This window comes from Rhinatrema bivittatum, chromosome 4 (assembly GCF_901001135.1).
Source record: "Rhinatrema bivittatum chromosome 4, aRhiBiv1.1, whole genome shotgun sequence".
Taxonomy (NCBI): domain Eukaryota; kingdom Metazoa; phylum Chordata; class Amphibia; order Gymnophiona; family Rhinatrematidae; genus Rhinatrema; species Rhinatrema bivittatum.
In genome coordinates this window covers 221759125-221783166 of record NC_042618.1, presented here as the reverse complement: position 1 = coordinate 221783166, position 24042 = coordinate 221759125, and the positions used below count along the sequence as shown (strand labels likewise).

General features: G+C 47.0%; 1 protein-coding gene across 4 annotated transcripts in view; it reads left to right on the top strand.

Annotated features, from left to right (window-relative positions):
• Positions 1 to 24042, top strand: part of CCDC87 (coiled-coil domain containing 87) — a 513138-nt gene that overhangs the window by 48175 nt on the left and 440921 nt on the right. For 2 of the 4 annotated variants that reach the window (XM_029599751.1, XM_029599752.1), the window contains 2 exons: positions 9568 to 9717; positions 10010 to 10260. In XM_029599751.1, coding sequence (XP_029455611.1) covers positions 10169 to 10260 — 92 coding nt within the window. In that variant the 5' untranslated portion in view covers positions 9568 to 9717; positions 10010 to 10168. The remainder of the gene's footprint in view (positions 1 to 9567; positions 9718 to 10009; positions 10261 to 24042) is intronic. The other 2 variants (XM_029599749.1, XM_029599748.1) reach the window with 1 other exon arrangement.

Genomic DNA, 24042 nt, shown 5'->3' with positions numbered 1-24042 from the left:
TCTTATTTCAAATTCACTGCCCAATTCACAGCATAACGGGAAACCTATATTCCAATCTTCACTTTGTATTCTCTATTTCCAACATCCCTTAAATGATTGTCTATTTCATCAGTAACTGCTCCTTTCCTCTGAAAGCCATATTATTTTATCTGTATATCATATATCTTTTCACTAGGTTCTCAACAGATATTTCATCGTGTCTCCCTTTTATTGTGCAAAGACCGCAGCGTTGTCTTGTCGAGGAAAGATGGTTCGAATTATGGCGGTCTTTGCACAATAAAAGGGAGACACGATGAAATATCTGTTGAGAACCTAGTGAAAAGATATATGATATACAGATAAAATAATATAGCTTTCAGAGGAAAGGAGCAGTTACTGATGAAATAGACAATCATTTAAGGGATGTTGGAAATAGAGAATACAAAGTGAGGATTGGAATATAGGTTTCCCGTTATGCTGTGAATTGGGCAGTGAATTTGAAATAAGAGTGTTAAACTCAAGAAGAGGTTAAATGAAAATCGGTGTGTGGGATGTTACAAAAGAAATATCGATTTATAAAAGGTAATCTAATAAGGGGACATTGTTGAATATTAATTCACAAACAGCAATTCAATAAGGAACATCAACTTTAAATGATCATTTAAAGGAAGCATGTTAATATAATAGAATAGGGTTCATAAAGAGAAAAGGAATTTTTGTGTTAAATGTAGTTGGAACAGGGATACTTAGTAAATGAGGAGTATGTTTACATTGTAATTAGGGATTGTTGCAATATTGTTGTATTGTTAAAGTGTAACAAGTTTGTATTGTTAAATTTTAATATTTCATTGTTGTATGAATGAGTGTGGTATGAATGGCTGATGCAATAGGTGATGTTTTATGTATTTTTAAAGGATTGTTAAAGAATAAAAATTGAAAACATTTAACTGTAAACACGGGTATATTGTTTGTAATACTTACCAGTGATAATACCTGTGGTAGAACCAGGATAGTTTAACTATATATTTGACCAACAGAGAAATGGGCCTGTACGAACCACAGACTGAGGGGTCCCGTCCAGGTTTGACTAATAGTGTGATCCCAGCCATATTAGCCTGGGCAGACAAGGTAGACCCGGTCCGCAGGGAATTAAAAAACGTCAAGAGAAGGGGGGTAAGGGCCGTAGCAAATTGTTTATAAAACCGTGGTGTAAACCCGTTGAGGCCTGGTGATTTTCCTAATTTAAGTGAGTTAATAGCTTCCTCCAGTTCTATGGCTGTAATATCCCTATCTAGAAATTGCCTTTGGGCTGAGGTCAGCTTGGGGAGAGCTAACCGAGAGAGATAGGCCTCAACCGAAGCTGCCTGTATGTCAGTTTCCCCCTTATATAAGGCCGAATAAAACTTGTGAAAGCATTGCCTAATTGAGGTGTTATCGGTAAGAAGCCCCCCAGAGTTATCTTTGATTTTAGAAATATTAGCCTGAGCCTGTTTCCTTTTAAGACTATGGGCTAAATAACGTCCAGCTTTATTCCCGCCCTCAAAAAATTGCTGCTGGGCCATTTCCAATTGATGGGCTATCCGGGCTGAATCTAAAGCCATGATCTTACCCCTAAGCTCCTGTATGTGACCCCGCAAGGAAGGACGAGCCCCCTCCCGCATGTGAGTCCATTCCAACTTAGATAGATCTGTCAGCAAAGTCTGGCGCTCCCGCTCTCGCCGCCGTTTGACATAAGAGGCCCGCGCAATGCAGGATCCCCGAAGGACACATTTCAGGCATTCCCATAGCGCCCCAGCCCCCACCTCTCCTGTGTCATTAAGACGAATATATTCCTGGATTTCCTGAGCCAGCTGTTTCTGAAAAAGGTTATCTTCCAGTAAGGAATCATTCAGCCGCCAAAAATGCTGGCCAGTATCTGACTGGCCCATAACTATTTTAAACCAAATGGGAGCATGGTCAGACCAGACTATAGGCTCAATATCTACTGCTTGTACTGCATTAAGTTTAGTCTTATCAATCAAGAACATGTCTAAACGCGAGTAGCTATTATGTGGGGGTGAGAAATAAGTATAGCATCGAGATGTTGGAAAGCGAGAGCGCCATACATCCACCCCAGCCATTAGCGTGAGAATCTGCTTAAGAGCCTTCCGGGCAAGGGCAGAGTCAGAACTGGACCCTGTCGAATTATCCAATCGAGGGTTAAGCGTCAGGTTGAAGTCCCCTCCCAAAATGACACTGCCCGTCGCATGAGCTGCTAACATCTTATACAGCTTAGTATAAAAAGCTTCCTTCTGAGAAGTGGGACCGTATACAGAACACAGGGTATAGGGTTCCCCACCCATTATTACATTAAGGAGTAGGAATCTGCCTTGTGGGTCAGGGAATGTATTCCATACTTCAAGCTGAATATCTTTATGTATTAAAATACCAACACCCGAATATTTAGAATCAGGGGTCGCCGCCGCCCAAAATTGAGTCGGGTATTTATCTGAGCATAATAGACCCTCATAACGCTTACGGAGATGTGTTTCTTGTAAGTAAAGGACCCCGGCAGATAGACGCTCCACTGCCTGATATAAGAGCTTCCTTTTCCTACCAGAGTTTAAACCCTTAACATTAAGGGAAAGAAAGGTAATCGTATCCATATCCTTATTATCCCTTCACTTCCCCTCTTCCCAACCCACTTCCCAACACCACCAGCGGGCGGATTCCTCCCACCCCCGGAGCATCCCACTGTTACTCCTATAGCTGTGTTATAGGTAACTGGAACTGAATTTACCCACGCCATTGCCAATCCAAACAGTCAAGTTAGTTGAGAACATAGTAAATGGTCAACTTGAAACCAGTCAGTGAGAGACATGCCAAGCAGATTGTCTAGACAACTCAGGTGAGAGCTGCAGCTGCTCCTGCATCACTGGCATTCCTGCGAAGCCGACGACCTCCTTTGTTGACTCGTTGCCATCGTGAGGCAGCTGGTTTAGAACTTGAGGGTCCTGCTTCCTTTAGCGCTGGTAAGTCCACCGTTATTCCCACTTCTTTTAGGGCCTGTACTACTGCATCCAGAATGCGGACCTTGTAGGATTTCCCCTCCACCTGAAACCATAAGCTGAAAGGGAAGAGCCATCTGTAGCGTATGGAAGCAGTCGTAAGTGCTGAGGTGACCGGTCGGAAGGATAAGCGCTTGCGTAGAGTGCTAGATGCTAAGTCTGCATAGATGGAGATCTCGTTTCCTTCCCATACCCACACTGGTTGTTGCCTGGCTGCCGCTGCGATTTTTTCTTTGTACACAAACGAATGAAAGCAGACCACGATGTCGCGTGTCCGATTTCCCACCTTGGGTCCCAGCGCCCTGTGTGCTCGCTCTATCCGTGGATCAGCGGCGGTGCCCCCATCATCATTCTCCATGCCCCCAAGTATCAAATGGCAGATTTTTTGAATAATGAGTACACAGTCCTGATAACCCTCTTTTTCAGGAATGCCCTTGAATCGGAGATTGCAGCGTCTGGACCTATTCTCCAGGTCTTCGAGTTTGTCCTCCAGTTCTGTCTGTGCTGATTTTAAACCTGTTACCTCCAAATGTTGTTGCTGCCACCGTTCCTCCTACTCGTCCAACCGCATATCCGCCTCGTCCAGCCTGCGGCCCAAGGCCGCATTGTCCTCCCTCATTTCTTGCAGCGTTTCAGCAATCTCCGTTTTGAACACCTTAATGTCTCGCCGCAGTTCCATAAACCAGGAGCGCATCTCTGAGCGAAGAGGCCGCTCCGAATCCAGTAGGTCCGGATTTGTCCCTTCGGTCTCTGAGTCCTCCGACTCGGCTGCCGCCGCCATTTTGAGATCGGTGGAGTCCGGGGCATCGCCGCCTTTGGTGTATGAAAACTTTTTGAAGTCCACCATTTTTTTTTTGTGCCATGTTCCCACTGTTGTCCGCTATCGAAAGTGCTAAAAAGCGCCGCAAATCGGCTGGGTTTGACTGATTTTTTTGCTTAAAACGCTCCGGGGGCAGAGAGCTCTGCTAAAAAGCACCCGGCATGGGAAGTGACGTCACTTCCTCATTTAACACTTTTCTATACCAGCATTCATGATGCATATCATATCATGCCGGTTTACATGGAACAAGGGGTAAACATTAACTTAACTTAACATTGAACAAGAGGCAAAGTTACAAAAAACAAGTTGGAGTGAACTTGGACATCGAGGTAGCAAGCGGCTACAGAAAAAAGGAGAAGGACTTAAACAAGTGGTAAACTAGGGGATGCCTGGATCTATAAGGAGTGCTTTCCTACATGTCTTTTATTCATAGTTCAAACCTGTTGCGGGAAGGCTTGTAAGAATAGCCAGGTTTTAAGTTTTTTTCCGAAATGTTAAAAGGCAGGGTTCAAGTCTGAGATCCGTAGGCATGGTGTTCCAGATGGCAGGTCCTGCAGTCGAGAATGCCCGTTCTCTGGTGGTTATATGTAGGGTGGCTTTAGTTGCGGGAATGTGTAGTGTTCCTTTGTACCTTTCTCTGATGGGTCTTGTAGAAGTGTGAAGCTTGAAAGGGATCTGCAGATCGAGTTGAAGCTGTTTGTGGATGGTTTTGTGAATGATGGTGAGGGACTTGTGTAAGATTCTATAGTTTATTGGGAGCCAATGTAAGTTCCTGAGGATGGGTGTGATGTGATCAATACGGTTGGTGTTTGTTGTTGGCTGCTATTCTGGCCGCGCAACTTAGTGTCATTCTCCCCTCCTTAGTTCATAGTGACCAGACGGGGTGTGTCCAGGGCCGGCAAGGGGTACGTAATGTCCACCGCTTAATTGCCTTCCTTAGCTACTCTGCTAGAGTTGATGCGATGATTTTGAGTCTAGATGCCAAGAAGGCCTTTGACTCATTGACGTGGGACTTCCTCTTTTGGGCATTGCGGCGGTATGGGCTGGATGGGGATTTTTTACGGTGGGTGGAGATTCTTTACAGTAATCCCAGTTCCAGTATTTTGATTAACGGGGAGCCGATCCCCCCCTTTTGACTTGCATTATGGAGTTCGCCAGGCCTGTCCACTCTCCCACTGCTTTTCATGTTGGCCTTGGAGTCCTTAGCTATTTGGTTGCGGGAAGACCCCCAAATTTGGGGGATGCGGGTGGGCCCCCAGTCTTTACGGACTGCACTGTTTGCGGATGATGTTTTACTTTTCGTGGGTAAACCTTGCACCAGTATTCCGGTGATAATTGATCTTTTCACACAATTTCCAGAGGTGGCGAGAGATGGCTGCCAGAGAGGTCGCATGTTGAGCTGCTCCTTTTTTGTGCCTCCTCAAATCGTTGTTTCTTAATGAAAAATGCCCCATAAAAGAAAGGGGAAGATTCGAGTTTTTCCTCCCGTATCAGAGAACCCCGAAGGGCAGCGATTAATATCGCAATATGCGACCCAAATCTCAAGATCGAGGACATCTAGCCCCACTGGAGAGGAGGGGAAAGGAGCCCTTTAATCACCGGGGGAATTATCCTTGACCCCAGGACACCACTGCAGGCTTCTCCACTGACCGTGGCAGCGGTAGCTGAGACGCCGATGGGAGAAGTCACCAAGCGGGTTCAGACGGGAGGCGCCACTGGCAATGGAGTCAACCAAGCCCTTGCTGAGTCCCCAGAGAGAGATTGGAGGAAGAAGGACTCAGATTCTCGGCAACATCGAGTGGCAGAAATGCCAGAGAAGGGCAACGGTTTGGCTCATTTACCCCGAGGAAATGGGCCAAACCGAGTGTTACCAGCGAGAGTGGTAACACTCGAGTCCCTATGGGACTTGGTTGCAGGGAATGCGACGAAACTTGATGAACAAGCCTATAGGCTGGAGACAGTTACAAGACGAATGGATAAATTTGAATTAGACCACAACCAAGAGAGGTCTCTTCCCCTCAATTTTCAGGGCGTTGTGCTCTAGTTAAAATGATGATTGTTCCTAAATTGTTATACAAGTTACACATGCTTCCCCTTTGGCTTAAGGTTTATGATCTTAATAAATTGCAGAGGGGGTTGATCCAATTTATATGGGCGGGTAAGCGTGCACGGATTGCCTATCAAACACTGGGGCACCCGAAGGCTTGGGGTGGGTTGGGCCTGCCCGATTTCCGTGCTTACAATGTTGCTTGTCAGATGCGTTTTATTGGGGAATCGCTCCTTGATGAATATACTTACTGGGGTAGATTTTCAGACGAGCGCGAATAGCCTACTTTTGTTTGCGCTCCAGCGCAAACAAAAGTACGCTGGATTTTAGTAGATACGCGCGTAGTCGCGCGTATCGGCTAAAATCCTGGATCGGCGCGCGCAAGGCTATCGATTTCGTATAGCCTGCGCGCGCCGAGCCGCGCAGCCTACCCCCGTTCCCTCCTAGGCCGCTCCGAAATCGGAGCGGCCTAGAAGGGAACTTTCCTTTGCCCTCCCCTCACCTTCCCCTCCCTTCCCCTACCTAACCCACCCGCCCGGCCCTGTCTAAACCCCCATCCTACCTTTGTCGGGGGATTTAGGCGTAAATCCCAGCGCGCGAGCGGGACTCCTGCGCGCCGGGCCGCGACCTGGGGGCGGGTACGGAGGGCGCGGCCACGCCCCCGGACCGCCCCGGGCCGTAGCCACGCCCCGTACCCGCCCCCAAAACGCTGCCGACACGCCCCTGCAACGCCGCGCGCTCCGGCCCCGCCCCCGACACGCCTCCCGACACGCCCACTCCGAAAACCCCGGGACTTACGCGAGTCCCGGGGTTCTGCGCGCGCCGGTGAGCCTATGTAAAATAGGCTCACCGGCGCGCAGGGCCCTGCTCACGTAAATCCGCCCGGTTTTGGGCGGATTTACGCGAGCAGGGCTCTGAAAATCCGCCCCACTGTGAAGAAGGGATGTTAAATCGTATGACTGGGCCCTGGTCTCCTCTCTACGTGGTCCAAGCTCCTGCGGCCACAGTACAATCTCTCAATATTCCCAAATGTTTTTTTTATCCATGCCGCAGGGCCTGGCGGTGGCTCCGTCGGCTGTATGGATTGCCGGGCTTGTTCTCATTGTTTACTCCGCTGGTGGGTAACTGTGATTTTCAGCCTGGTATTACCACCAGTGGCATCTTCAAGACTTGGTCTCGCTGTGGACTTAGGTATGCCTATCATTACTTTGAAGAAGACGTCCCTCAAGTGTTACAATATACAACTATGGTTGAGAATTACACGTTACCCCGTAAGTTTTTCTTTGCCTACCTACAAGCTCACCACTATTTGCAGGCTTTTCGCTGGCAATCAGAGTATGCACGCGAAACTGCTTTTGCTAAAACACTGGTTGAGTGTGCGTACTTACATAATTCTATACAGGGCTGGAGTAGATTGATTTCAAATGCGCGATTGACTCCTCATCTTGATCTTCTGGCCTGCTACTGGACGTTGTTTTGTGCAAAGGATGTTACAGTTCCCTTCCTTACTTCATGCTTAACTTCTCTACATAAACGACTGAAGGACTGCGGGTTGCGCGACCTGCAATTTCGGATTATCCATCATATTATTTGTGACGATGTGCGCCGTTTTCGAATGGGTTGTCTCTCCTCTCCACTATGTATTAAATGTTCCACAACAGAGGGTACCATGTTGCATCGGCTGATTCTCTGCTCTTCCCTGGAGACTTTCTGGAAAAATATACTGGCCTGCGTCAATAAATGTATTCAGATACCTTTACGATTGTCTGCTGTGCTCCTATTGGCAGGACCGCAGGTGCTCCTTGTGAAATGTACGGGGGCACAGGATCGCTTTGGCAGGACTGCTTTTCTACTAGCTTGCCGAACAATACTTGCTGAGTGGATTGAGCCTGCGAGTACACCCTCACTTGTGGCCTGGTACCTTCGCATGATGGACATGATTTTGCTGAAACGCATGGATTTTCCCAAGTCTCCTCAGCCTAGGGATAAGCGATATGCAGATTGCTGGGCTTGCTATTACTCTTCTCTCACCTTGGATTTCCAGACTCAATTGCTTACAGCAGGATATATTGAAACTTGGTACACCAACTCTCCCAGGGTGAGTAACTCCTGAGTAGCCTTGCTACTAAACTCTCTTGTTCAGGGTTTTTTCTTTCCCTAAATATTTTTAGGGCTCTTGGGCGGGGGTTGGGGGAGCGTGCGATTGTGGTTGGAAGGTGAGGTGGTTGTCTGAATGGGGTGTATGTGGTGTGTTTGGTTGTGCAGTTTGAATGTGTTGGGAGTGGTGGAGGTTTTGTTTGCTTATTGGGGTGGGTATTGTTACTAAACAGGAGGCCAGCATCACTACTGTACTGTTTGTTCTCTTGTTGCTAGTGTTTTTGAATATGTTGCAGTGCTAGTGGAAATGCTTGTCTTTACAATAAAAATGATTTTGCTTTTTTTTTTTAATTTAAATTTTTATTAGTTTTCATCAATGATTTACATCATGAAAAACAAGAAAATAAATGTTACAACACAATTAATAAGAGAAATAATATAGTTACTATACTAACATACCATAACCAAATGACACAATTTATTTATTGCATGTCCCATTATACCCTATAATCGGGGGAGAACAAGGAAATCACTATATAAAGTTAAATGCATGTCCCATTATACCCTATAATCGGGGGAGAACAAGGAAATCACTATATGCAAAAAAAAAAAAGACCACAACCAAGAGAAAATAGATCAAACGAACGCTATGGAGAAGGTAACCCAAGAGGTTAAAAAATTGCAAGATTTAAGTGTGGTTACAGTGAATGTAAGACTTTCATCATTGAGAAGGCTTGAGTCTGTTGAAAATTATTTAAGACACTTAAATCTGAGAATCCTTAATTTTCCAAAGGTGATGGGAGAGCTTCCGTTTCAGACTTTTAAAACTTATGTGACTGAAATCCTAAAATTGCCTCCAGATAAAGTTCCTTCATTAAAAAAAAAATTCTTCCTACCTCAAAAAAGCACCCCTATATTGCCTAGTTTAGGGATAGATATGTCTAATCTGTTCAATTTTCTTGAAACTTCTGGGGTTGAAGTAATTGAGAGGTCTGCTTTGTTTGTTACCTTTTTCTCTGAAAATGATCTTGGGTTAATCATGAAGAATTATTTTAAGAATATTAAGTCTTTATTCTTGGGTGGCCAGGTTCGGATTTTTCCGGATTTAGCAAAATCCACGCAATATTTGCATTTAAAAAGACTTTAGCAGTAATTAACCGTAGACACTTATCTTTAATGTTGTGCTACTTGAATTCCTTTATAAAGTAGCATATGCCAATGTTTTATGTTTTCATGTAAGAGATCAATGATTAAAATAATTTTGGACATTTTTCACATAAGTGGTTTAAAGATTCACTAAATATCGTTTTAACCACAGATAAGTGATTTTCTATTTAGCCCAAACAAATGATTATGGAGGTCTCTTTTTTACTGGCATTTTTGTAAGTTTTGTATTTATGGCTTTATTTTGGGTTTATATATACTTCACAGCAGGTGAATGGTTTCTGGTTTTTCCTTCATTTCTGATTCCTTGTTCTTCTGGAAGTCCAGAGGTTTAAAAAAAAAAAAAGATTACTTGAACCGATAATATGATTGATAGTTGATGATATTGAGCTTGTCCACAATTAACTTTACAGGAATGCTGACAGGCTGGTGTCAGCACAGAGTTGTGTACATGGAGTGACATCAGCGAGCCTCTTGATCTCCGTCTTCCTCTGCTGGTTGGCATGCATAACCTCTGGTCTGGCCTGGTCTGGTCTGACTATTAATGGAAAGAAAATTGTCAGGTAAGAAGTAATTTCACCTTCACACCCAAAAGTCATTTCTCATACCTTCCTAGAAAGGACTGTAGGTTCTTTTGGAAAAGCATCTGTATGGATAATATCGAAAAATGAGAGTATATGAGACTGGAAAAGACCCAATTTATACTCAATATGGAAATACAAAGAGTCTGACTATAAATGTTTTTTCCTCTCTTAGCACAGATTTGGTGCAAATAAGACTAGCACTTTTCTTGCTAGAATGAATGAATTAACAGGAGTAAGAGGTTGTATGTCTTTTTGTTTAATTTACCTGCAGGAGGACATTATTCTTGGAGAAGTAAGAGCTGTTTTCAAGAACATTCAGCAAAGTATCCCTGATTCAACATTGACCATTAGAGAAAATATTGAATTATGCCATCGTTTAATTTTATATATCGTATCAGTTTGTGAGCAGCTTTTTCTTCACTATGTTTACATGATGGCATCACATAAAGATCACATTGTGTTTTCTGATCAGGCAACCTTCACTCAACTTAAAGCACAGTTATTGTTGGATTGCTCTAAATTGTAAGTTTTTAATCTAAATGTCATAATATGATTATAAGACTGTTAGTATTGTAAATTCTATTGGTTGACTTTGAGTAATGGTTCTCACCACTAGACTTTGAGTTTGGAGCTTAGGTTATCCATATATCTTTTTAAATGAGACTACATTGTATAATGTATATTGGGTACAATTTTTTTTAAAAGCATAGAAATAAAGAAACATGATGACAGAAAAAGACTTTATGGCCCATCCAGTCTGCCAATCTGTCCAATTAATTTAGCATTATAATTTTCATCACTTCCTTAGGGATCCCCTGTATTTATCCCATGCTTTCTTGAATTCAGATACTGTTTTTGTCTCCATTACTTCCACTGGGAGGCTGTTCCACACATTCACAACCCTCTCTATAAAGAAATATTTTATAAGATTACTTCTGAGTCTTCCCCCTTTAACCTCATTTCATGATCCTTCGTTCTAGAGCCTCCTTTCCGTTGAAAAAGGCTCATTTCCTGTGCATGGAAACCTTTGCGATATTTGAATGTCTCTATCATATCTCCCCTATCTTGCCTTTCCTCCAGGGTATTCATGTTTATATCTTTAAGTCTATCCCCATATGCTTTAGAATGAAGACCACTGACCATTTTAGTAGCCACCTTCTGGATTGACTCCAGCCTTTTATGTCCTTTTGAAGGTGCGGTCTCCAGAATTGTACACAGTATTCCAAGTGAGATCTCACCAGGGACCTATACATGGGCAATATCACCTCCCTATTTCTGCTGATCATGCAGCCAAGCAACTTTATGGCTTTTACCGTTGCTTTATCTACCTGTTTGGCCACCTTAAGATCATCAGATACAATTACCTCCAGATACCGCTCTTTCTTTGTTCTTAGAAGAATTTCACCTACAGTACTGTGCCTTTCCCTTGGATTTTTGCAGCCGAAATGCATTACTCTGCATTTTATAGCATTAAATCTTAGCTGCCAAGACCATAGTCCATTCCTCGAGTTTTACTATATCCCTTCTCATATCTTCCACTCTTTCCTGGCTGTCCACTCTATTACAGATTTTGGTATCATTGGCAAAAAGACAAACCTTTCCTGACAATCTTCCATTATGTTGCTCACAAAAATGTTGAAAAGAACCGGTCCAAGGTCTGATCCCCAAGGCACACCATTAGTAACAACCCCCTTCTCAGAGAAAACTCCATTTACCACTACCCTTTGTCGCCTCCCATTCAGCCAGTTTCTAACCCAGTCAGTCACTCTAGGATCCATACCAAGGGGGTACAATTTTTTATATAAGTCTTCTGTGCAGAGCCAGAAATCTGAGTACACTACATCTAGTGCTTTCCTTGATCCAGCTCTCTGGTCACCCAATTAAAGAAATTGATCAGATTCATCTGACAAGATTTACTTCTGGCATAATTGTGCTGCCTTGGATCTTGCAATCCATTGGATTCCAAAAGTTGCACTGTTCTCTATTTCAGTAGTGATTCCATTAATTTTATTTACCACAGAAGTCAGACATGGTTTAAGGGAACAAGGTCAGCATGGCTTTACCCAAGGCAAGTCTTACCTCATAAATCTGCTTCACTTTTTTGAAGGAGTTAATAAACATGTAGATAAAGGTGAACCGGTAGATGTAGTGTATTTGGATTTTCAGAAGGCGTTTGACAAAGTTCCTCATGAGAGGCTTCTAGGAAAAGTAAAAAGTCATGGGATAGGTGTAGCGTCTGTCGGTCTTTGACGGCTTCGCCCCACTTGCCTCATCTCATTCTCGGCTCCTCCTGCTTACCTGGGCAAGATGGCTACCGCTGCATCTACAGGCCGACCTCTCTGGCGTCCCCGGAACAGGTATGGTGCAGCTTCCTGCCATTGCTCCTCCCAGGTAGCTGCTAGGGTGCACACTCACGTGCAACCCACGTCTTTGTATAACCCTTGGCGCGATCCTCGAGGGTATCCCCTCATGCTGACATCACGCCATCCGGGTATATTACCTTCATTCATTTGCTAGCTCCCTGAGTTAGCAAGGACTTGAATCCTTTCCTGTCTAAGCTACTCTGCTGCTTCCGTGCTGCCGCTGGAACCTTTTCTCTATCCTTCGGGGTAATGACTAACCTGGGTACCCACTCCTCGGGGGCCCTCTGCTTTATTTCAGGTGCCTTACAGGAAACAGGTACTCGCTCCTCGAGGGCCTGCTCTCCCTGCCTCAGTGCCTGTACCTTCTACAACACATCTGGTGGAATCGCATATCAACAGCAACTCTTAGTGAGTACTTTAACTCTCAGTCTTATCACCCACAGTATCTCCGCGCTGGGAGACCTGCTGCGGAACCTCCTTACGTCATCTAAGAGAGAAGGGCTCCCTCTGCCAAGGTCCCTGAGACTGCAACTACCTCACTACTGCCACCTGCTGGCTATCATCAAGCTGTCTAATAAAGAACTGTTCTTGTATGTTTGTGTATACGAGTCTAGCCCAGTGCTGCTGCTCCTCATGGGGCTCCTCCCCATGTGGTCATCACCACAGCATCCAAGGATCCACCAAAACACACATAATAACAACAGATCGCTAACTCCATGGATCCGGCTCAGCTCACTGCGTTGCAGGCCATTCCAGGCCTGGCCCAGCGGATCTCCGAACAACAGACTGCGCTGGAAGGACTGACAGCTGCGTTTAATCTACTACACATACAGATGAACTCGCCTTCCACCTTAGGTAAAGAAGCTAAACCATCTGAGGTGACAGTCAAGACTACTGTGCCTCTAGTCTAGCTGCTCCCACCCGCTTCTCGGGAGAAGTTTGGAGATGCAGACACTTCATTAACCAGTGCTGTATGCACTTTGCTTTACAACTTGGTCACTTTCCCACAGCCTACGCCAAGACCACCTATATCCTGTCGTATCTGGACGGACGAGCTTTATCTTGGGCTTCTTCGCTGTGGGAACGCGAGGACCTGATTCTTCATGACTTTGAAGGCTTTCTCGAACTGATTTAAACAGTTCGAATTGTACACAGTATTCAAGGTGCGGTCTCACCATGGAGCGATACAGAGGCATTATGACATTTTCCATTTTATTCACTATTCCCTTTCTAATAATTCCCAACATCCGGGCACATTACCTTCACGCTGTTTCCTACCAAGTCTTGGTTTTTGAGGATGCTGATGATGGAAGTCCTGTAGCATCTCTTTATCCAGGATATTAGACATTGGTGTCCAAGAATATTCTTCAGGGCCATACCCTTCCCATGACAGGAGGTATTCCCATACTCTGCCTCATCTTCTCACATCAAGAACTGCGTCTATTTATATAATGCCTCTGTATCGCTCCATGGTGAGACCGCACCTTGAATACTGTGTATAATTCTGGTCGCCGCATCTCAAACAGAGAAGGGCGACCAAAATGATAAGGGGAATGGAACAACTCCCCTATGAGGAAAGACTAAAGAGGTTGGGACTTTTCAGCTTGGAGAAGAGACGGCTGAGGGGGGATATGATAGAGATGTTTAAAATCATGAGAGGCCTAGAACGAGTAGATGTGAATCAGTTATTTACTCTTTCGGATAGTAGAAAGACTAGGGGGCACTCCATGAAGTTAGCATGGGGCACATTTAAAACTAATCGGAGAAAGTTCTTTTTTACTCAATGCACAATTAAACTCTGGAATTTGTTGCCAGAGGATGTGGTGAGTGCAGTTAGTATAGCTGTGTTTAAAAAAGGATTGGATAAGTTCTTGGAGGAGAAGTCCATTACCTGCTATTAAGTTCACTTAGGGCCTGATTTTAAAAAGCATTTACTCGAGTAAAAACCAGGTTTACTGGAGTAAATTCACTTTACTTGAGTAAGTGGGTTTTTGAAAATTGCTACAATATATGCCATTGACTTGTCTATAGGATATACTCACATAAGTGCACTTTACTTGAGTAAATGGCTTTTGAAAATTGCTACAATAGTAGCTACATTTACGCATGTAACTCCTTTTGAAAATTACCCCCTAAGAGAATAGCCACTGCCATTAGCAATGATAACATGGAATAGACTTAGCTTTTGGGTACTTGCCAGGTTCTTATGGCCTGGATTGGCCACTGCTGGAAGCAGGATGCTGGGCTTGATGGACCTTTGGTCTGACTCAGTATGGCATTTTCTTATGTTCTTATGCTGTCCAAACCTGCCCAATATGTCCGGGAAACTGGCAGACCTAAGCCCTGTAGGAGGACTCTTCTTAGGTCTCATCACTCCTTCTCCTCCGCTCTCTCTTCCTGTATCCTTGATCTGCGGACCCTTAGAGTACCAGACTCTTGCCCTAGTGGACTCCGTGGCAGGAGGAAATTTTATTCTACAATGATTAGTGGAGCATCTACGGATCCCCACTTCTACTATGAAGCCTCCACTACTTCTTTCATCCATCCATGGAGAGCCCTTACTGGGTGAAGTAACACTACATACCGAACCAGTGTGTCTATGGACCGGTGCCCTCCATTTGGAGACCATCTCCTTCTTTGTGTTAGAGAAGGCCATGCACCCTATAGTACTGGGATTACCTTGGCTGCAGCAGCATATGCCTCAATTCACTTGGGCTACTTTGGAACTGTCAAGATGGGGTCCAGACTGCCATGATAAATGCCTGATGGAGGTAGCTTCATTACCCTGTATGCCTACCACTCTAGTAATGCCGGGGTTGCCGCCTCATTATGCATCTTTCCAAGATGTCTTTTCGAAAGAAGCTGCAGATATACTTCAGCCTCACAGACCGTATGATTGCGCTATTAATCTGAAGCCTAATACGGAGCCACCCAAGGGTAGAGTGTGCCCACTGTCCATGGCAGAAAATAAAGCCATGTCCGAATATATTCAGGAGAATCTCCAAAAGGGCTTCATAAAACCATCCAAGTTCCCTGCTGGCGCAAGATTTTTCTTTGTGGGCAAAAAGGATGGAACACTGCGTCCATGTATAGATTACAGGGGCCTCAACAAAATAATCAAGGATCGCTATCCCCTCCCTCTGATTTCAGAGCTATTTGACAGATTACAAGGAGCTCAAATCTTTTCCAAACTGGATCTGAAAGGAGCCTACAATTTACTTCGCATTCGAGCTGGCGATGAGTGGTGTTATGAACACTGCCCGCGGGTTCTCCCGCGAGCAGGCTCAGTCACCTCTTGCTGGTTATCTTCAGCCGTCGCGGCAGGACTCCACCGTCGGCCTTCCCTCGCGGCTGGAGCTGTGGACTGAAGTTTCTTCTGCGGCCCGGAGGCCGCCCTGCATTGTCCTCTTCACCACGGCCGGAGCCGCGGACATTCTGCTTCTCCCACGGGGCCCGGGAACACCTCCGACGTCATCTTCCTCTTCGAGGCACTAAGGCCACATCCCCGGGCTGGCCCAGCGGCCTGAGCCGCCCCCGGGGCTCCCCGCAGCAGCTGGAGCCGCTGCCGACGTCAGGGCCTGCTCCTCAGGCCCTGCCCTGCTTCTTACGTGATTATGTCGGTGCAGGCCACTGTCCGCGGTCCTGCACAGCTCCTGCTCTCTCCTAGGTGCGTGGCCGCATCTTCTTGCTGCATTTAAAGGGCCAGGCACAGGAAGTGTGCTGGCCCAACCTTTGTGACTGTTTCCTGCCTCAGCCCTATAAAGGGCTGCTCCGTGAATCCGTTCTTCGCCTTCCATCGTGGTGACTCCACTCTGGAGGTTCCTGCCTGCCAGAGTCTGTGTAAGGTCTTCTTCTCTTCGTGGAGCTCCTCGTCTCATCCATTGTATCATGTCTAGTCTTCGTGCCTGAGGTCCATGTCCAGGTGTCCTGGTGTCTTGATCTTCTACGTCCTGGTGTTCCTGCCTTCCTGGATGTTCGTTCCTGTGTCTCGTCTTCCACGCTCTCGAGCCTTCTGGTCCGGTAGGCCGGGGGTCCCTCGGATGATGTGTGTCTGAGTGGACTAGCCTGCTGGTGGACGGTTGTCCTGTGCTCCTGAGCCGTCATGTCCTGGATCTTTCCTGCGCTGTCCCGTTCTCCTCGTGGTCCGTGACCAGTCTGCAAGGGCTGTGTAGGGCGCGTAGTGGACAGGGTGGTCCGCGACTCAGTCCCGCGGGTGGCCTGAGTAGGGCGCCCTGAGAGACAGTGCCAATGTCCGCCTTCCTTGCTTCTCGTCTAGTCAAGTTCCAAGTGCCTCGTCTGCGATGCCGTCTGCATCGACCCCAAGTGTCTCGTCTGCGATGCCGTCTGCATCGATCCCAAGTATCTCGTCTGCGATGCCGTCTACATCGATCCTGGTGTCATGTCTTCTTAGTCCTGGTGTCATGTGTTCACCTAAGTCTTCGTGCCATGTGATGCCGTCGCATCAACCCGTCTTCGTGCCATGTGATGCCGTCGCATCAACCCAAGTCTTCGTGTCATGTGATGCCGTTGCATCAATCTTCTTGTCTTTGTGTCAAGGTCCGTCTGCCCTCAAACTCAGGCCAGGCCTGCTGCTCCATGCTGCTCGCAGCAGGTCCGAAAGGGCCCGGAATGGTCGGAGGACCATTCAACTTCCAACATCCTCGGATATTGGCCTTGGGAGCTTGCCGGCCTGGCGGAGGGTAGACCGTCAGCTATGAGGAGCCACCGTCAACCCTTGGCTCGGGCCTGAAGGTCTGGGTCAGGCTGAGGCCCATGGGCACACGAAAACACCATTCTCAACAGAATGCAAGACCTTTCGATGCCACTCTCAACAAGTGGAAGACGTCCTTCAACACTCGGGACGACCACTTTGAATATCTAATGATGCCCTTCGGCCTGTGCAACACCCCGGCTGTCTTTCAAAATTTAATGAACGACATTTTCTGGGACCTCCTCTATAAGTGTGTTGTTATTTACTTGGATGACATATTGATTTTCTCTCAAGACATGTCCAGTCATCAGGAGGATGTTAAGAGGGTATTACAGAGGCTCCGGGAGAACCATCTCTCCGCCAAGCTATCCAAATGTGAATTTCACAAAGAGTCAGTGCCTTTCTTAGGCTACATCATTTCCAATCAAGGCTTTCAAATGGATCCACAGAAGCTGGAGAGTATCAAGAAATGGGCACAACCCACCGGGTTAAAAGCTCTCAGATGCTTCTTAGGTTTCACCAAATATTACAGTACCTTCATCAAGAACTACTCTTCGCTTACAGTACCGCTTACAGCTATGACAAAGAAAGGTGCCAATGTCGCTAATTGGTCTCCAGAGGCTATAGCTGCATTCCAGAGACTAAAAGATGCCTTCTCAAGCAAGCCGTGTCTTCATCACCCAGACCCCTCCAAGCCTTTCATCGTGGAGGTCGATGCCTCAGACCTTGGCGTAGGAGCAGTATTAAGCCAGGCTGGTGATTCAAAGGTTCCTCAACCATGCTAATTTTTCTCCCGTCACTTCTTTCCTGCAGAGAAAAATTATGGAATAGGAGGTAAGGAGCTCATGGCTATAAAGATGGCATTCAAAGAATGGTTCCCATGGCTCGAAGGAGCGCAACATCAAGTAACGGTCTTCACAGACCATAAGAATGTGGAGTACCTCCGCCACGCACAGTGCCTGAACCATAGACAAGCGACATGGTCTCTGTTTTTCAACAGATTCAACTTTGTGCTCAAATATCACCCTGGAGATAAGAATATCAGAGCTGACGCTCTATCTCGTTCATTCCTCTCCAAGGACATACCAGAAGAACCGCAACACATCATTGACCCTGAGAAAGTCATATTGGCAACTACGCACTCTGTACCTGCAGGAAAGACTATCGGACCCAAGAACCTCAGAAAAAAGTTATTGGCTTGGGCCCACGACTGCAAACTTTCAGGACATCCTGGTCAACAGAGAACCCTGTCTAAACTTCAAACCTTTTACTGGTGGCCCACCATGAAGGAAGACACATTCTCCTACGTCGCTTCCTGCACTAACTGCGCTAAACAGAAGACGCCGCCGGGTCGTCCATGGGGTCTCCTCCAACCCTTGCCTGTGCCAGAAGAACCTTGGACACATATTGCCACAGACTTCGTGGTCGATTTACTATCTTCAGGAGGCCACAACACCATTTGGTTCTCGAAGATGGCGCATTTTGTGGCTCTCCCAGGCTTACCCACTGCCATGGAGCTCGCCAAGCTATTCATTACGCACATCTTCCGCCTCCATGGCTTGCCTAAGCATATAGTCTCTGATCGTGGAGCTCAATTCACAGCTAACTTCTGGAAGGCACTATGTAAGAAGTTTGGTATTGCCCTTCACTTCACATCCACATATGATCCTCAATCCAACAGGCAAACAGAAAGGATGAACAGGACACTCAAGCAGTTCATTCGTACCTACATGAACACTAGCCAGAATGATTGGATTAAACTGTTGCCATGGGCAGAATTTGCCATAAATTCTCATCCAGCAACATCCACTGGATCAACACCATTCGAAGTGGTTTACGGACGACTACCATCACCACCACTGCCACTTCCACTATCAGTGTCGCCCCGGCAGCTCAATCTACTGCCAAGGATATCCATCAACTTTGGACTCAGACAAAAGAGATGCTTGTTAAAGCAGGACTTCGAGCAAAGAAAGGTTACGATGCTCATCACTGTAAGGCTCCAGACTTCAAGTCTGGTGATAAAGTCTGGCTTTCCACGAAGTACTTAAGACTTAAACTTTCTTCAGCTTGCTTCGCTCCTCGCTTCGTTGGACCATTTCCCATCCTCCGATGACTGGGCAATCTCACCTACAGTCTGAAGCTACCATCTACATTAAAGATTCACAATGCATTCCACGTCTCACTATTGAAGCCTTTGATACTTAGTGAGTTCTCCAACAAGGTACCAGATGCTACACCTATTAATGCTGAAGATGACATCGAATATAAATTAGACGCAGTTCTTGATGTGAGAAGATGAGGCAGAGTATGGGAATACCTCCTGTCATGGGAAGGGTATGGCCCTGAAGAATATTCTTGGACACCAATGTCTAATATCCTGGATAAAGAGATGCTACAGGACTTCCATCATCAGCATCCTCAAAAACCAAGACTTGGTAGGAAACAGCGTGAAGGTAATATGCCCGGATGTTGGGAATTATTAGAAAGGGAATAGTGAATAAAATGGAAAATGTCATAATGCCTCTGTATCGCTCCATGGTGAGACCGCACCTTGAATACTGCGTACAATTCTGGTCGCCGCATCTCAAAAAACATATAGTTGTGATGGAGAAGGTACAGAGAAGGGGGACCAAAATGATAAAGGGGATGGAACAGCTCCACTATGAGGAAAGACTAAAGAGGTTAGGACTTTTCAGCTTGGAGAAGAGACGGCTGAGGGGGGATATGATTAGAGGTGTTTAAAATCATGAGCGGTCTAGAACGGGTAAATGTGAATTGGTTATTTACTCTGTCAGATAATAGAAAGACTAGGGGGCACTCCATGAAGTTAGCATGTGGCACACTTAAAACTAATTGGAGAAAGTTCTTTTTCACTCAATGCACAATTAAACTCTGGAGTTTTTTTGCCAGAGGATATGGTTAGTGCAGTTAGTGTAGCTGTGTTTAAAAAAGGATTGGATAAGTTCTTGGAGGAGAAGTCCATTACCTGCTATTAATTGACATAGAAAATGCCACTGCTGTTACTAGCAACAGTAACATGGAATAGACTTAGTTTTTGGTTACTTGCAAGGTTCTTAATGCCTGGATTGGCCACTGTTGGAAACAGGATGCTGGGCTTGATGGACCCTTGGTCTGACCCAGTATGGCATGTTCTTATGACTAACTGGTCTGTAATTCCCAGCTTCCTCCTTGCTTCCACTTTTATGAATAGGAACCACATCTGTCCTTTTCCAGTCCTCCAGAACTACTGCAAACTCTAAAGAAGCATTGAAAAGGTCAGCCAACAGAGCTGCCAGGACTTCTCTAAATTCCCTTAGTATCCTTGAATTTTTCACATCCAGCCCCATCACCTTATCTATAAGTTTAGTTAGCTCCTCACAAACACACTATTCTGAAAATCAGTTGAGGTTTTCTTCACTTCCAGTCTTATTTGTGTTTGTTGTATGTGGTCCTGCTTCAAGCCCTTTCACAGTGAACACCATGTTGTGGTCCTGGCCGTGTGCATCGCGGCCAGGCCCTTACCTCTTGTTTCCCAGACCTGTTTCCGCCTCCGGATTTCTGGCTTGTGGCCTGTTTGGCGGCGTCCCCGGTGGATGTCCTGCTCCTAGGCGCGCGTGCGCGCCACTTGGGCGCCTTTGTAGCCCATTTCCCGCCAGTGCCGACTCCGCCCAATACCTGACGTCAGACGTCGCGGCCTTGATAAGCCAGCCGCGACCATCCAGCCTTTGCCTTGCAACTGATTAGCATTCTGGTTTCCTGTTGTGTTGCGCTCCGGAGCGACCCGCTTGGCTACATCGCTCCATTCCTGCCTGTTTGCTACAGTACCTGCTTGGTTCCTGCCTGGTTCCAGTACCTGAGTCCTGCAACAGTTCCTGCCTGGTTCCAGAACCCGTACCCAGTTACAGTATCACTACTGTCCTAGTCTGGTTTCAGTTACCTGTCCTGAACCACATCCCACCTAAGTCCCAGTGGCCTGGCCCTTACGGGCTCCTCCCGGGGGGGCTTCGGCTTCCAAGGGTGAAGCCACCTAAGTCCCAGCGGTTGGGCTCCTACGGGCTCCTCCCGGGGAGTACCAGCTTCCAGGGTGAAGAGCATCTACGTCCCGCCTGAACATCTGCCTCCCAGCCTGCTGTTCATCAGAGACATTGTCCATCTCCTCCTAATCTCCAGCAGGTCGGCCCAAGGGTCCACTAAACTGAGACTCCCACAATAGTTTGCAAGGCCATGGACTCGGCGGATGCACCCGCTCCCTCGGATCTGTCCGGGATGGCCCAGCAGATGCTACAGCACCAGAGCTGCATTGATAATTTGGCAGCCACGGTGGAACGGCTGTCCTCGCGCCTGGAATCCTTACCTTCCGCTGGCAGGGCCCCTGAGGGTCAAGACTCCTCTGTGACTCAGTTACCTGCACCCTCCTGCTACGCTGGTGATTTAAGGACCTGCCGCGGCTTCCTGAACCAATGTTTTGTACGGTTCTCCTAGTTGCCTCGGCAGTTTCCTTCGGATGCGGTGAAAGTGGCGTCTGATCTGCTGCAACTGCGTCAGGGGGGCTCGCTCCTTGGCAGACTATGCAATGGAGTTTCGGACTTTAGCCCAGGAAGTTGGTTGGCAGGATGGTAGTCTTAAAGCCATCTTCCTGGAAGGCCTCTTCGGACATATCATAAGAACATAAGAAAATGCCATACTGGGTCAGACCAAGGGTCCATCAAGCCCAGCATCCTGTTTCCAACAGTGGCCAATCCAGGCCATAAGAACCTGGCAAGTACCCAAAAACTAAGTCTATTCCATGTAACCATTGCTAATGGTAGTGGCTATTCTCTAAGTGAACTTAATAGCAGGTAATGGACTTCTCCTCCAAGAACTTATCCAATCCTTTTTTAAACACAGCTATACTAACTGCAGATTGTTGTTCGAGATTTACCGGAGGACCTCAAAGCCTTGATCGAGATGGCTGCTCACTTAGACCGCCACCTACAGCAACGGGCCAAGGAGCAGCGCTCTTCTCGCCATAGTCCGGCTCGTGGGCCGAGACCTGCGCCCTCTCCTAAGAGCTCTCATCCAGATGTCTCCACCAGCGAACCCATGCAGCTGGGACGGGCCCCGCTTTCTCTTGAAGAAAGACAACATCGCCGTTTGTTGAAGTTGTGTTTATATTGTGGCCAGAAGGGCCACTTCTTGGAACACTGCCAGGAGCCTGTGGAAAACGCCAAAGCCTAGGAGGTCGGGAGGAGCTCCTTGTAGGCTGTGCTACAGCTCCTCAATGCACTGTTCCTGTTACTCTGGAATACCCCGGAGGTTCCTTGGAGACGATGGCGTTCCTGGACTCTGAAGCCGGAGATAATTTCATCCTGCATGACCTAGTCTCCCAGTTGCGAATCCCTACGCATAGACGGGACGGCCCGTTGCGAATTACCTCGATCCAGGGGACGCTCCTTCCTGGTCCCGTCCAGCTGTCCACGGCACCCATTATGGTCCGCACCGGGGCTATCCATTCGGAGGAGATAGCCTTCCTGGTACTGGATAAGGCTGTCCACCCCGTGGTGCTAGGGTTGCCATGGTTACAGAAGCACTCGCCCACAATTCGGTGGGACATGCTACAGATTGTTAAATGGAGTCTCTTCTGCCTAGCTAATTGCATGAAGGTGCCTAGGACCCCCTCACTTCCATTGATGCACTCTGCTGTGGGTCCCCTGGCACCTTATGAGGACTTCACCGATGTATTCTCCAAGTCCAAGGCGGAGATCCTTCCGCAGCATCGTCCGTATGACTGTGCTATTGGCTTGCTACCTGGGACCATGCCCCCACGAGGAAGGGTTTATCCCTTATCCATACCTTAAACCCGGGCCATGTCCGAGTACATTGCAGAGAATCTGGCCAAGGAGTTTATCCGCCCGTCCAATTCGCCTGTAGGGACAGGTTTCTTTTTTGTCAGCAAGAAAGACGGCTCACTGAGGCCGTGTATAGACTATCGAGGCCTATATTCGATTACCAAGCGCAACCGCTACCCGCTCCCGTTAATCCCTGAGCTCCTTGATCGGCTTCAAGGAGCAAAGATTTTCACAAAGTTGGACTTATGAGGAGCCTATAATTTGGTCAGGATCCGTCCCGGAGATGAGTGGAAAACCGCGTTTAATACCCAAGACGGGCATTACGAGTACCTCGTGATGCCTTTCGGCTTATGTAATGCCCCGGCGGTTTTCCAGCACCTGATGAATGAGGTGCTGTGGGACCTTCTGAACACCTCTGTAATTGTTTACCTCGATGACGTGTTAGTCTACTCCCAGGACCTGCCGTCACACCGTCAAGATGTCCGCCAAGTGCTCCAGATACTGAGGGAACATGGCCTATATGCGAAACTGGAAAAGTGCAGTTTTGAGAAGACCTCCCTGCCATTCCTAGGCTACATAGTCTCTGCAGCAGGCTTTCTAATGGATCCTAAGAAAGTGGTGGCTATTAAGAATTGGCCCCAGCCCAGGGGTCTTAAAGCATTGCAATGCTTCCTCGGCTTTTCTAACTTCTACCGTCACTTTATCCCCAACTATTCCCGTATGGTGGCTCTGCTAACTGCCCTCACTCGAAAGGGGGCTAACGCGGTGGATTGGCCTCCCTTTGCCTGTCAAGCTTTTGAGGCCTTCAAGGAAGCTTTCTTACTAGACACCTGCCTTCGTCATCTGGATCCCAGCCGGCCCTTCGTGGTGGAGGTTGATGCCTCCAATGTGGCCATGGGGGCCGTACTGAGCCAGTACTCTGATTCGGGACAGCTATTGCCTTGTTCATATTTCTCAAAGAAATTCTTCCCGGCTGAGACCAACTACTGTGTAGGTGACAAAGAGTTGCTAGCCGTGAAACTTGCCCTGGAAGAATGGAGACAGTGGTTGGAGGGAGCCAACCATCCAGTCACGATTTACACCGATCATAAAAACCTAGCATTCTTGAAGCAAGCCCAACGTCTGAATCCAAGACAAGCCCGTTGGTCGCTGTTTTTTGATCGGTTTGATTTTACCTTACGCTATCGACCTGGCTCTAAGAATGTTCGAGCTGACGCGCTCTCACACTCTTCTGAGGTCGAAGAGACCCCTGATACACCTCAGTATATCTTAGACCCTGAAAAAGTAAGTCTTGCTGCAACCTTGGTGTCCTCTCAAGAGAAGATCGTCGTCCCGCGACGCTCCAGGAGACCAGTCCTCGCTTGGGCCCATGACTCCCTCACTGGGGACCATTCTGGCT